This window comes from Chelonia mydas, chromosome 14 (assembly GCF_015237465.2).
Source record: "Chelonia mydas isolate rCheMyd1 chromosome 14, rCheMyd1.pri.v2, whole genome shotgun sequence".
Taxonomy (NCBI): Eukaryota; Metazoa; Chordata; order Testudines; family Cheloniidae; genus Chelonia; species Chelonia mydas.
The window spans coordinates 16,162,660-16,177,718 of NC_051254.2; the positions used below are offsets into that span (position 1 = coordinate 16,162,660).

The 15,059-nt window shown below is 51.4% G+C and overlaps 1 protein-coding gene across 2 annotated transcripts in view; it reads right to left on the reverse strand.

The window, feature by feature from the left end:
- Positions 1–15,059, reverse strand: part of QRICH2 (glutamine rich 2) — a 43,031-nt gene that overhangs the window by 19,896 nt on the left and 8,076 nt on the right. For both annotated transcript variants that reach the window (XM_043527652.1, XM_037914263.2), the window contains 8 exons: positions 13,988–14,239; positions 11,317–11,439; positions 10,525–10,599; positions 9,510–9,674; positions 7,297–7,418; positions 4,533–4,598; positions 2,399–2,500; positions 578–790 (listed from right to left, as the gene is read on the reverse strand). In XM_043527652.1, coding sequence (XP_043383587.1) covers positions 578–790; positions 2,399–2,500; positions 4,533–4,598; positions 7,297–7,418; positions 9,510–9,674; positions 10,525–10,599; positions 11,317–11,439; positions 13,988–14,239 — 1,118 coding nt within the window. The remainder of the gene's footprint in view (positions 1–577; positions 791–2,398; positions 2,501–4,532; positions 4,599–7,296; positions 7,419–9,509; positions 9,675–10,524; positions 10,600–11,316; positions 11,440–13,987; positions 14,240–15,059) is intronic.

The following is a 15,059-nucleotide window of genomic DNA, read 5'->3' on the forward strand; positions in this document are numbered from 1 at the left end:
CTGGTACTTGCCACAGCTGGAGACAAGATACTGGACTAGCTGTACCATTGGTCTGACCCACTAGGGCAAGTCCTGTGTGCCTACCATGCAAAAGAGGGCCTGATCCCTGGCTGGTCACATTGCCTGCTTTGCTGAATAGCTAACCCTCCTTGGCCCTAGGACTCTCCTGCAGCATGGTACCCTCTCCTCGGGGCAGCCTGGGGGTAGAGATCTTCCTCGGCGGGTACAGAGCATAGCTTGTCTGTATCTGAGAGCAGCACTACAGAAAGGTCAAGACACTCGACCAAGGGAAGTAAGATACGTCCAGCCGTGCTCATCTAGCCAGGAAAGAGGGTGAGAGTCCCTCCCAGATGCTCCCTCCACAGTCTCTATATTGCATAATGACTGGGGCCGGACTGATGACTGCCCATCGCCTGAGGCTCTCCTGGCTCTGTACGCAGCAGGTATGACGTTACCCTGTCAGCAATCCCTGTGGTGAATGCAGATGTGCCCGAGCTCTTCGTGTGGGCAGGGATAAGAACCCCCCTCCCCCGCATGTCTCTGTCTTGATACTCACTACTCAGACCTGCTCTCCTACCGTTTGTTATACTGGTCTGGGCTGAGACACTGCGACTGCATTATCTCCCTGATCATCTGACTGCTGGCCTTTGCCGAGCCCCCGAAGTGGATCTGCACCTTCTCTATGTCCATGAGCATCTTGGAGTGGATGCTGCGCAGCTTGCCAAGGCCCGCGCTCTTCTCCAGCTGGAGCGCATCCAAGCGAGGGTAGGGGCTAAGCCCTAACTTCAGACTGGGGCGGAGGAGGAGATGCATTCAGTGAGAGGAAAGGAAAGGAGCGGGGATGCTGTTAGAGCTAATCCCCCAGCCTTGCTCACACGACTAGTCCCGTGGGCTTTAATGGGGGCTGCTCACATGCGGAAGGGAGGCAGGATTGGGCCATTACACTGTTTGGGGAGTTGGATGAGGACCCCGAGGACAGGTGAGCCGGGCTGTACCAGCCCATTTGAATCCTGAGAAAGGTGGCTGAAGCCTCACCCCTCGGGTGGGGGCGGAGCCACAGACTGACCGCACTGGAGACTGAAGTCCTCTAGTCATCTGCAAAGCAGTGTTAGCAGTGGAGCAGGCTTCCCCCATGCAGATGCAGCCCTGTGCAGCCGCGACTCCTAAGATCTGAGAGGGTATTTCACTCTCCAGGACTTACTCAGCCCTTTACCTCCTGGAGGAGACGTCAACCAGATGGGGCCACTTGTGCGGGATTCTCTCCTGTGGATACATTCCACGGGGCTGAGATCCCACAAAACTCATTGCACCCTGGCTGAAGTGATTCGTTCTCTGCCACAGAAGAGAGTTTTGGGTTTCCCTGTTCGTGTGACATGGGGCTGGGCATCACCCAGCAGCGAGTTTGCAGCTGGGCTCATGCCCACAACCTGCTATCGTCACAGCTGGAGGATTTACAAAGGTTTTATTGTGCAGGGTTGTGAGGCCGAGCGGAGAAAGGGTCAGTTAACTTCTTGCAAATGTCTGCAAGGCCAAAGTCTGCTCTCACTGACACCAGTGCCACCCCCAAGGAGATCAACGGGGTTGCTCCATGTAAGATCCTAGGGACATCCCCATTCGATTCCTGACCAGGACTTTTGAACAACCAAAGCAGCAGTCCCTAGAGAAGCCATCCCAGAGTTTACACTGAGCCCAACCTGTGCTGGGGCAGGACCTTGGGAGTTCAATGACTGCTGCCTACATACTCATGCAGTGCAGACATTTAGGTACCTCATCTCAGTGCCTTGATTTATGGGGCAGTCCCGTAATCTGGGACATAACACACAGGTGTCCTGGAGAGCAGCACTGGCCCCTATACCATTCATAACAGCGTGGATAAATTCCCCTCCCTCCTCTCGATGTCCCGGGCAGGTGTAGGGATTCCAGCTCTGGGCTTCAGGAAGCATGGAGCGAAAGGAAGCTGCATTCATTTAACTAGCAAACGGCAGCAGGACAAGGCTTCGGTGCACTGAAACCCGGGGCAGGAGAGTGGCTATTCTCCCTAGGAGAAGGCAGTCAACCCTCTGCTAGGAAGAGCAGGCCTGCAGTAGGGTGACACCTACAGCTGCCACATTGGGGAAAGGGGGTTGGGGGGAACCATCCCCACCCTGCTAATTCCAAGACAGCTGGAAATGGAAGGCAGGCCTGGGAAGGGCCCCGCCTGGCTGGCTGGTCCGAGCTGCAGTTGTTGCTCCAACCCGGTCAACACCAGAAGCTTCTGCTAGCAGAGGAACCTCTGCGCTGCCACCACTCCCAGTGGCGATGGAGAGCTCTCCCCCCTCAACCCCCGTTCTCTGGTCCCCACCCACACGTGAATCCCAACACTAGGAATAAAGGCCCCTCCCTCCCGCATACACCATACCTGCGGGTGTGCTGCCTGACTTGCTCCAGTTCATAGACGGTGTAGGGCCGGATGGAGCGGTGAGATGGTAACCCCGGCACGGAGGGTACGGTCATGATGGTCCTGGCGAGTCAATAAGCAAAGGGGTCAGGGGAAGAAGAGGAGAAAATCCGAACATCCCTGGTTATTAAATCCACTGCCTGGCATGTCTGGGGTTTGCCACGTGTCCCAGGAGGGAGATCTCAGCCCCTCATTTATACATGGTGCATGATCACATGGTGCTGGAGCTGCCCTCCAGCAGGGAGTGTACGCGAAGCCTGGAGAATGAGTCATGGATTGAATTGACCTCTCCCATTACTGCTCCAGGGCCAGTGCTAGGAGAAGTTTACTGGGCCCTAAAGCATGGATGGGGGTCAGCACCACAGAGACTCTAATCCCTGCAGTAACACCTTCATGCCCCTCTGGCAGTGTAAAGGGGTCTGAAAGTGGGCAGAAATGGCCCCTGAGAAAATCTCTTGGGCAAGGGGCCTCCCTGACTAGTGAAGAGCTGGGCCTGGGGCTCCATGCCAGCCCTGGCACAGGGGTGGGGTCAGAGTCACGTTGGGGGATGGCCAGAGTGCACTGCACTAAAGCTATTCCCTACTTCCTAAGGACATGGGAAGCAGAGCTTAAGTTAGAGCAGCCTAAGAGCTGCTCTAATTTACACTGGGGTTTGGGCAGGTCTGTGCAAGGCTCCAGAATGTGGGGCACGCAAAAGGAATTTCAATTTATCTTTGCCCCTGCCCCCTTCCACACCTCACCACCCGCAGCCACAGCACAGGAATGGAATAATTAATATCGGGCCAACTGCATCTGAAGTTTACACTCTGAAACCTGTAACTTTTATGGTGATTGTCCTTGCTTTCCCACTTCAGGGTCAATCAGATTCTAGCAGCTGATATGCGAGAGTTAAAGAGATTAAGGCTTTATCTAATTTGATCACCGCTCTTCCAAGTTTGCAGGTGCTATGAAACATTCGTTCCTAGCACAGGGGATTGGAGATAGCACCACACAGCAAGTGTCTCACAGCAAGGGTCAGGGGAGGATGAACTCCTGAAAATGGTTACTTTATAATCCTCCCTTTGTAGCATTTTCTGTGGATAAAGCTCTGCACAGTCATTGATTTATTAGCCTCCTAAGAGATCAATAAAATATTATCATCCCAATTTTACAGCCAAGAACATGGAGCTATTAAATGACTTGCCCAAGACCACATACAGAGTCAGTGGCAGAGCTGGACGGGACCCAGATTTTCCATTTTGTGTGAAATTCCACACAATGAAAAAAAAATTCTGTTCCAAAATGGGGGTAGGGGGGATTAGAAAACTCCCACAAAACAAAATTCCATTTTTTGTTCTGATTTTGGGGTTTTAAATTTGTATTCCTTTGTAATATAAAAGAAATATAAAAACAAAAACATTCCCTTCTGAAACTGTAGCCATGGAATGCTCCGACATCATCGGAACGCTTTGTATCAGGGACTTTTTCAAACAGATTTTTTGTCAGCATCTACATGTTCCACTGTCCAAGAATTGGCATTTTCCGACGGAAAGACGTTCCCCTGGAAAATATCCAACCAGCTCGACCAGTGACAGTGCTGGGATGACAACACAGGAAGTCCTGGCTTCCAGCTCTATGCTCACACCACTGGAGCAAGGGTTTCACACCACTGGAGCAAGGGTGGCACCCAAACCACCCCCTTTTGTCTCCTGTGACCCAGTTGGTTTGATCTGCTAAGGTGGTTCCTGTGAGCTGTAGCCAATAACCTAATTACTGCAGCTAGTCACATTTGGGAGGGTTTCTGCACCTAAGGGCTAGACACTTGCTTAAGATCCAATAGGAAGTTTGAGGGGTGCCCCCAAAAAGCAGCTTCCAAACCAACCTTGGGGACATGTCACCAGTGTTTGACTCACCACGCTAAGGCGCACAGCAGTGTGAAACCTGTGTACGTGGATGCGGGGGGAGGCATGTTGTTTCCCCTCAGGAACTCAAGAGACCATGAGCAGCGGCTGCCCACCAGCCCCACCTGTAAAAGGCCGCAGCACTCTGGAGAGCCACGTTTACGCCAGGAAAACATTTGCAGCCATGCGCTCTGGAAACATAGTGCAGTACTTACGGGCCGGGCACCACCATTTTCAGAGGTCTGTCGCAGGAAATGCAGTGGAAATGAGCCATCAGTCTTCTGTTGGGATGAAACCAGACATGGGAATCACTACAGGTTTGGGCCCAGGGGCGAACGGTTTCTTTGGATCTGTGCTAAGGACAATAGGACTGAATAAGAAGTTACAGAGCCCCAAGGCTAGAGGACCACTGAGTAGCCACAGAGAGTGCTAAGAACGGTGACCTGGGACATGAAATATTTCCATAGCTTCCATTGTGTGACCATATCAGCAAAACACTGGCCAGGGAACAAATTTTATACAAGGTATTTCTATGTATTGGGCCAGATCCACACTAGTGTGAATGAGCCCAGCTCCATTGACTTCAATGGAACTACCTACACCAGCTGAGGATCTGGCCAGTTATTTTTAATATAAAATGATAATAATACTCGGAGTTACTCAGATGATAGGGGCTATACTTGACTTATGAGCACTTTAGGGCAGGGACTCTTTTTGTGCTGTGTTTGTACAGTGCCTAGCACAATGGGGTCCCGGGCCACGACTAGGGCTCTGAGGCGATACAGTAACACAAATAATAAACACCAAGGGCAAAGTGACGCATTAACTCCTTCCACATCCCCTGTGAGGTGGGCCAATGTCATTATCCTCAGTGCACAGGTGGGGAAGTGACTTGCCCAAGGTCACATCGCAAATCAGAGGCAGGCTCAGTGGTCTTGACTCCAACTCTCCTGCGCTACCCGCTAGCTGTCATTGCCGGTGTGATTAAGTTTTGTCATATATATAAACCTAGCACCTATAACTGCTATGAGGCACTGCGTGTCACGTATCGATAGATGTATCGATGGATACGAAATTTACACCCACGTTCACACTTACCATACACATTAGCCTTTTACACACTACACACAGTCTGCAGTTCTATCAGCACTAAACACACCAGGAAAAATTTGCTTAAAAGCACATGTAACTTGGCACAGAACTGTGATGAAGGGGTGGAATTCTATACCCACATAAACCTTAGACAACCCTATTAAAGCTGTGGGGGTATGGGGGGGAAGAGGGTCCAGAACCAGGACCCAGATCTGCACCTTCAGAGAGCATGTAGCTAAGAACCCCAAACCCCAGAACAATCCTGCTCCTAATCACTCGTTACATTAATAAAGCAAGGATAGGGTCATGAATCAGCAACAGGCATTACTGAAAATCTGCCCTGAATTGATAGGAAAGCGCAATCTCTCTTGCAGGGACTGAATGGAAGCTCTGAACCTGCCCATTTGTGTAAAGATCACCCTATAGGCACAACTGAAATCAACCAAACAGGCACCCCTGCCTTCCCCCGAGATGTTGCCTGATGCTGGGGAAAACCTGACTCATCTCATCAGAGTTTGTTCGCTTTTATTTTCCACCCCTCCCAGTGGATCTGATGTTAGGTTCAATAAAGGATAAAAATAAACAGGTGGCCCATGGGAGAGAGCACGCAAGTACATGTGGGCGCTGGAAAGAGGACTCTGGATGTCAGACCCTATCTGTAACTTACAGAACACGTGAGCCATACAAGACTGTTATTGTGTCATCTGGCTAACAGGGTGCGACAGGAACCGCCAGGTTTCATTTCTCCGGCAGCCCCTGCAGTGTGTGGGCCTGTGCCTCGGACCTACACATTGAGCACGGGTGCCCTCTGGTGGCCCTACATAGGGGACAACTAACAACTGGTGGCAATTCACCGTGTTGGTAAAACTCATGGGAAAGTTTCACTTCACGTCTTTCATCCTAGGATCGCCAAATACTGTGAATGTTGACATGCCTTGAGGAACAAAGCCCTGTGAAGTTCTTAAGTAGATATGACATGAGTAAACTGAGGCAGAGAGAAGCATTAAGGGGCTTCCCCAGAAGACACAATAAATCTGGCCAGAGCTAGGAATAAAAGCCATGAGTCCCAATCTCCCGCTGTAATCACTGAACCATAAGCCCTCCCTCACATATTCCTCCAAATGGCTCTGTCCGAAGAGGCAGCGATCTCTCTTATATAAAGGCTTTGTACTGCTGCCCATCACCATAGTATCTGATGGCCTTCCACATAAAATCAGTAGCAACGGTGAAGTCCCTAGTGCACTTCAAGAGCTACCAGCTCTTAGATTTTCATTCTTAAGGTTTTAGGACAGGATTTTTCAAACCTGTGTAAGGGATTTAGATGCCTGTTCCTTTCCAATCCCTTAGGCAGCTTTGAAAATCTCCACCTTCATTAACAGCCTCCCTGTTCTGCAACCGAGCTTCTGCCTGCAACAGAACGACAGGAGCAAAGAAGCTGGAAACACCTTTAGGCCAGGAAAGTTGCAACAGTATTTGAATAGGGGCGCACTAGAAAAATCCTCAGGCCTGGTCTGCACACATTTTTTATACCAGTATAGCTATGTTGCCTAGGAGGGTGATTTTTTTTTTTAAACCGACTGTGTTATAGTACAAGCTTTAGTGTGGATGCAGTTATACCAGGATTAAGTTGCCTTATAGTTATTCCCCTTCCTGTATGGAGCAGCTATACTGGTCTAAGCATATTTGTATTGGTATAATTACATCCACACTAGGGGGTTGTAGTGTTTTAACTATCCTAGCATGGTTAAAGTGGTACAACTTCTGTGTGTAGATAAGCCCCAAGAGAAGTCAACCTGACTGAGGTTATCCCAGGTAGTCAGAGAGACCAATCCCTCAGTCTAACTTGTCTCCCTAAAGCTGTAGCTGTCCATCTCCAGATGTTCTTACTTCCTAATTCCAGCAGCATCGTTTGCTTCATACTGGGGAGACCTCTCCTTCAGCTGTTTCCGGATGGCCTTCCAACGCTCTTCCAGCTGCTGTCTGAAGGGATCCAATTCCAGGCGGTCCAGCTGCAAGGTAATGCACAGTTCATAAAAGCTGTGTGCCCATTTGTATGCGTGTGTACAAATGGCTCACCAATGATTAACACCATAACCGAGACATGAGATAATAATGAGACATGATGATGTGTTCAAAGGCAGTGAACATCCAGGAGAAGAGAGAGGCTTTCTAAAGGGAGACATGGAGGTAGAAGCAGGAGCTGTGGGATGAAGCTAGGCAAAGGAAATCACAGACTGTCCTCTCTCACCCTGGGAAGTTTCCCCTGCTATTCAGATTGGAACAGTTTCTCAAGAAAAGTGGTGGAAGCTCCATCACTTGGGTCATTTGGAATAAGATGGCAGGAAGTGTTAGGAAATGTACTGCAAAGAACAATCTTGTATTGCTGGGAGTGATCTAACACTGAATGGGGCCTTTCCATCTTTACCTCCTAAGGTTCCTAGACCAACCGAGTGTCCACAGATCATCTCTAAGTGACGGGGCAGCAGCAGGGCACTAACTAAAGCCACACGGGCAGCACAAATAAGGTGGGCAATTCTGCTCAGCCCACAGTCAGGGGGTGTCACAATTCAGGGCAACGACACCTGTATTTCCCCTTAGTGGCTCTTTGGCTTCCAGCTCCCCAGCTGTTTCTTCTTGGGTGGAGACCTGCCTCTCATTCCTTTCTGACCAGGGTATTTCCAGACTGCACCATTCCCTGCCTTCACTGTTTACTTCCCAGCACAGACAGGTTGCCCCAGGGCACCCTCTTGCTTTCTCTTCAGAGATGGTTTGGTTAACAGGTGTAATTGCTCTGGTTATGAGCACCACATAGCTCTTTCTATGCAAGCCTCTTTGATTCTTGAGGTAAAAAGCATTACAGAGAAAACATGTTAAAAACAAAGAACCTCCACGCACACTAAGAAGCTTACCAGAGACCACCCCAACCCTAACATGGGCTCAGGCAGGAGCCGTCTTTCAGCACCAAGGGGCTGCCTGGTGGTTTCAAGTTCATCACAGCTTCAGCTCAGAACAAGCACCCAGTCTTATGGGGCCTCAACAGGCCCAGTCCTTCCAACCCTCCCCTAACGATTGGGGCCCTCCATGGACCAGGGGTCCTGCCCGGTGGCTGGATCAGGAAAAAGGCCCTGAGCCAGTTTAAAATCAGGCTATTTACCCCAAATCCCTTTCTTTGTCTGTAGATCCCTGGAGTTCGAACCAGTACACATCAGCCTGTCCAGGCAGGTGGTTTCTCTGGGGATGTTACAACCTGAGTGAATTTGCCTGATCACTCACTGCTGGTCTCCTATTTACCCTTCCCGTGATGGAAATACATACAATCCCACCACAATACATACACAACTGCATCTTTAATACAATGGACCCCAACAGAATTAACTTAATTCAGTGAAGTTCATTGAGGATATTGCAGGGAACTGTCATTCTGTCACAGGGGATACATCGGTGAGTGCTGGGGAACACAGAGCCAGGTGAAACAGGAAGAGGGGAAAACAAAAAGTCATGCCCGCTTTAGCACCAGCATGCTCAGCATTGTCACAGAATCCCTGCCCCAAGGTGCTCCTGGTTTAAGAACTAAATGATAGGAGGCAGGACACCTTGGGTCACATCTCCTGCACCCTCTGTGAGGCCAGCAGCAGCTGGATGAGATCTGGCCCTGCATGGCAGGTGTCCCAGATCTGGCTTGTAGTGTGTGACATGGCAATCTGTTCCCAGAGCACTCCTAGCATGCATGACAAAGCCCCCTTGCTCCAGGGCTCAGGTCTGCATCCATTACAGGAGGCAGAAGGAAATGAGAATTAAAAATAAAACACTGTGGCCAGGTTCCCATGTACACCACGGCCCCTTTGCAGTGGTCTGGCAGCGTGAAAGGGCCTCGAGCGTAACTTTTGCTCACTTGAAGGCCCCAGAGTAATGTAAAGGGACCCTAGGGAGAATAGGACCCAGGCCCTGCATGAAAACCCCAGCAGTTATAGCAGATACAGTGTTTAGAGCAGACCAAGCTCCTCATCCCACCTTGCTATAAACTGGGCCAAGTCCCTTCCCCTGTCTGCCTTTCCTGTGGCTCTTCTGTGAGCCAGGCAGAAGGCACGTCTCCAGCTTACCTTGGAGTCCATCTCCATCAAGATTTTGTCGAGCACTTTGTGCCAGTCCTGCTCCTGCCCGCTCATCTTGTTCACCAGATCCTGCATCATCTTATTCAGCTGCTCCATGGTGGCATCAAACTGGGTGCAGCTGACTTTGCCAGCCAGGGCAATCTTGTCTGCTTTCTGGGCAGGGGGAGAAAGGAGAGTGATTGGGTGGGGGCGGGGGGAGGAAGAACCTTAGTTTGATCTGGGGCACAAGAGAGGCATTCCACCCAGCATTCCTGTTCCACAAGGCCCCATGTGAGCATAGAGCTTCCCCTCTCTACTTCCCAGAAAGAGACGCCTCCCTCGCTTCACAGTCAAGGCTCTGGTGCTCTGAGTAAGGGCTCCATCCTTCAACTCTATCCATTTTCTTTCTCCCTCCTCCCCTTTGCCCACTTAGATCAGGCCCTTCCTCATCAAAGCAGATGCTGCCACAGATGGCTGGCCTGGGGCGGCTCCTCACCAATACCCCAGGAGGACTCTAGCATGGACCCTCCTCTTGCGTACTCTGGTATAGGTCACGCGTATCTGCAATTGGAGCTGCGGGTACTCAGCACCTCTGAAAGCTCAAGGTGTCTCATTCAGACACTGAGCAGCTGAGGCAGCAAAATAAGGGGCCACCACTGACAATTCTGGCTTCTGAGTAGGTAATATAAGAGTAACAGCGTGTGCGTGACAGGGAGAGTCTCCTTAATGTTGCATTTAGAGGACGTAAAATGCTAAGTAATCATGGTTAGCACTTTTCATCAGTAGATCTCACAGCAATTTACAAGATGGGTGTCACTAGCCCCATTTAAAAGAGCCACAGAGAGGCGAAGGGACTTGCCCAAGTCCCACACAGAACAGCCAGGAACAGATCCCAGCTCTCCAGCCTGGGATCCTAGCCAGGGGACAACACCACCTCCCACTGAATAGAGAGCCTAAACGTACATCTCCTGTGCCTGCGGAAGAAACCATGTCCCACCCAAACCGGTGCTGCACACCCCCTTACCACGTCAATTTCTGTCTCCAGATGCTCCTTGTCTGCTTTCTCCTTTTCCAACTTCTCCAGTGACTGGAAGAGAAGCTTTACAGAACACAGAAGAGGTGGCGATGAAAACCAGTCAGAGAACGGGGAGGCTGAGATTCCTGTACAGTCCTTGTCATCTCCCAGACCACCTGCAACACCTGCACATGCTCCCTGATGGCCTGAGGCCTCCTGGGGCTCAGATATCTTGAGTCATCACTAAACACAACAGCAGGGTGGTGAAGGGGGCACATCTGGGCCTAGTCGGTGTAAGGACCTGCAGACAGGAGGGCTGTCCATGTGGATATTCTCCGTCTGCCCTTTGATCCCCTCTCCAGATCTCCTTTCTCTCTCAAGAGGGCGCTCACCTAGCAGAGACTCACTGTGCGTCAGGCCGCTCGTGTTTTAATGCCTGTGGTGGGCGTTATATCTCTGGGGTCGGTCTCTGATGACAGCCTTTACAAACCCCGGTGTATCATAACAGGCGACTCAGTGGCATGACTCAGTCTCCTGCAGTACTGGATGTGGGACTAGGAGAGCGCAGCTCAGGGGCTAACGAGTCCAGAGCCACCTACCTATACCCTGTGCTATGTAGAGCCTCAGATGTGTTGGGTTCTCCCAGGGCAGGAGAGAGGATTTCCTCTGCCCGTCCCTTTGTTTTCCTTGCTAACGAGCGTCCATGATGAGGATGCATAGGGCTAAGAGCATCCCTGACTACCAAGCAACCCAAACCCTTGGCGATTACAGGCCTCTAGCCAGGCCTCTGCCGTCACTTACAGCAATATCTTTCTGTTTCTGCCGATGGTCTTCTATGAGATTCCCTGTGGTGGCATTGAGATTCTCACAGTCTCCTTGCACCTGGAGGATGGTGTTTTGGATGCGACTCAGCAGCTCTTCATCCTTCAAGGGCAATGGAAGGGAAAGTGAAGCTCTGTAGCAGATAATTACTGCCAGACACAACGCCTTCGAACCACAGAACAGGCCTGGCATGGGCAAGAGGTACGATGCCTCATCCCTCCCTTGGAGGGCTCTCCGCTACAGCTGGGAGAGCCGTTCTCCAGGGCCCCGCCAGTGCTTGGCTTCACTTCTGAGGCTGCCAGCCGTGGATGTGCTTTTGGTGACACGGACACCTGCTCACTTGCACATGGAGATCTGGATCAACAGCATGTATCACACAGACCACTGAACAAGTCACTTACATGGCATCCCTGGCAAAGATTTTCAGCCACTACTAGTCAATTCAAATGAGTGACCTCAAGGTGACAGGCTCCATAGACAACTCTTCACCAATCCCCAGTCCCCCTTGGGCAGCATGATATATGGGGTATCCTGCTGGACACAGTCCGGATAAAAAGTGGTTCCCAGTGTCAGTGGAGAGTCTAGAGTTCTGTGCCAGCACCCACGGGTTGTACTGGAACTGGCTAAGTATGAATCTGTTTGATTCCCTGAGCCTTCCTTTTAGGAGTGATATTTAAAACATGCCTAGTGCTGGCTATTGTTTCTGCAGACTCTGCTTCCAAAAGAGGGCGCATGCTCCAGACATGCAAAGCCAGCACTTGTGTGTGTGCACTATTGCTGCTCACCCTAGTCTCAGATCAGTTTGTGCAAAATCAGCCTGTGCCCACTTTTGCAGACACAATCAGCTACTGTGACTTTTAACGTGAAAGAGAAGCTGCAGCTGAATATTTGACCCCAGGAATCATTCCAGCATCTCCTGGGGTCCACTCAGCTAAGTGAAGGCGCTGCCATACCCTGCCATTCAGATCAGCTAGACATGGACTGCTGAAACACGACCAGAAACCTTCCATCTCCCAGAACATTTTCCATATGTTGAGCAAGTAAGGCTCACAACTCCCACCCCCAAGAAATACGTATTTTTGTCCCCATTTTACCAAACAGGAAACTAAGGCATGGAGAGGTTATGTGCCAAAACAGTGATAGGAAGAGAACTCAGGAGTCCTGGCCCCAATCTCATGCATAGATCTCTAGATAGTCATAACATTGCATTAGTTCATCATAATGGGGTTCTGACACAGTGAAGAATGTTACGGTATAAGTGTCATAAGGCCACTATGTTGTCCCACACAGGAGATCAAACGCCAAGAGTGGCAGGAACATAACTGTGCCACCCGCATCCACACAAGGACCGGGCTGGCCTCGTTCTCCTCTCTAATCTCAGGTTCATCATTTAATGGCAGATGTTCTGTGGGATTTACTGATGCCACATGGGGTCAAGTGGAGCCCAATTCCCCGTTCGGTCACGAACTAGGGTCTTCTTCCAGCTCTGCTCTGGACAAGTGCTGAGCTGAACGGCGTCAAGCCAGAGATGGGATACTCCCTTTATGACACGGGTGCACGGTTGGAAGGGGCGGGAGAGAGGCGGGCTGGACTGTCTGGCTTGCAAGTTGCACATCAAACTGATAGTGCAACATGTGTCTGAGGGCAGGGTGGGAACCTGTGCAAAGCTAGAGCTACAGACCGCAGAGCAAATGGAGGAATGGAACCCTTGTGATTTGCACTGGACCCAAACTGCTACACCAGCATCCCTGTTCAAATCCCCACCTCCTTTTCTTCTTCACCATTTTGGTGAAGCTGAGTGCGATTGGAAGAGAGCGACTGCACTGCCCTCAGCCTGGCACAGGACAGCAGGTAATGAGCAAGCTGCATCACATATAGACCTCTGCTGATCATAACCTGCAGCACACTCTGCTAATCCAGTCTTGGAATCCCCCACACAGCTCTACCAAGGCACCTCAGCCCCAAAATGCAGCACCCCCTGCTATGTCAGCCCGAGAGCACACCGTTTGCACAGCTCTGCCGATGCACCCAAGCCCTGACCTGCACCCCCATCTACTGCAGTCTTGGGACTCCACACAGCTCTGCCAATGTGCCTCGGTCCTGGCCTCCACCACCCCTGCTATTCCAGTTTGCAGCTTCTCTGGGGCAGAAACCACGAGCCATGCTGACCATTGGGATGGCTTTGTAGGGCTAGGCATGAGCCCACTAGGCAGTGGGAAGACACACAAAACTCACTCTGACATGTGACCCCTAAAATCAGGATTTGAGACCAGGCCTCGAGATGAGGGGTCAAGGCATCCACCCACCAGGCCAGACAGCAGGTGTAAACCAAGGCTAAACGAGGAGCCAGAACAATGAGGGGCTTCTCAGGGAGCCGGCAGTGATCTGCTCCCGCGTGGTGTGCAGTGTTGAGGGGCGGAATTGGTCACAGTCACACGACTCCCATGTGCAGCTCTTCCCGCCTGCTGCTCCAATTCATTGCTGCACTGGGCTGTGGACCCAGATCCCAAAGGATCCAGTCTGAACCATCCCCTCACAGAACCACTGAAATCCTCCATCCTCCGTTCCCCCCAGGTACTGCATTATGTTCACAGCTTTAGCCTGGAAGTCTGGGTAATAAAGCAGGGTGTTTCCCTTTGGCTGGCCTTACCTGGCTCCTCAGCTGCGGCCTCTTTGCTGGCTTGCTTTCCGCATGCCTCCTCATGAAGCTGCTAATTAAATCCTGCAGCTGTTCGTAGCGTTTGAACAGCTGGCTAACCTGCTCGCTGACGTCTAGGCTGCAGGCCGGGCATGTGCCATCCGGCGCTGCCTCCCCAGGCTCCGGGCTAGTGGGCATGCTCATGGATAGCAAGGCGGAGGAGGAGGCCATCATGTTCTCTATGATAGATCTAAGCTTGTCTAACTGTAGGCAGGGGAGAGAAGGAGTCAGGTTTGAAACAGGCACCTCCCAGCAGAATTTCTCTGCATGCTAAGGCACCCAGGCAAGGGGCGCTGAGCTCTATCAGAGAGGTGTCTCCAGCACCCCATTGCTGCTGGCCAGCAGGGATATTGGCAATGCTCGAGGCAACACATTCTGGCCAAGACTCCGAGGATTTGCCCATGGATGGGTGGGTCCTAGGCGACCTTCTCCAGTTAGCAGCTGCTGAAGCAGTGCTCCCCCTCGAGGCCAGACCTAACTGCCTTGGAGTCTGTCATTAAGGTCCCTATCTTGGGCCAGTCAGTGTGGAGTGGAGCTCTAGAAGTATTGCAGAAGATGTATTGACTGGTACCTGAGCAAAGCAACTTATTGCTGCCAGACCAAGGAGTCGGTCTGGCTCGACTGCACAAGGCGGCCCACTGAACTGCCACCAGGACAAGTTAAGAAACGGCTGGGTCTCTACCCTGCTTCCCCTCATAGCAGAGCAAAGCTTTAGCCTACCACGAGCTTTTACAAACCCTGCTGCATTCCGGGACACAATGGCCTGTGGATAAGCGCCTCCTTGGGGCTCTACCCAGAGTTATCATCTCCTACACCAATGAAAAACACTTCCCTGGCTCTGGGGGGAGCGTCCTGCTGGGCTCAAATGCCCCTTCCTTTCCCTGCAGGATCCAGGGAGGGAGGCAGCAGTTAAGGAGGCCCCTTTGGAGCCCAGCTAACTGCTTTGACCCGCTCCACAAGGCTAGTGCACTGGCTTCAAGAGGAGGAAATCTGGGGACCTTTGTGCTGAGCAACTGTCCGACAC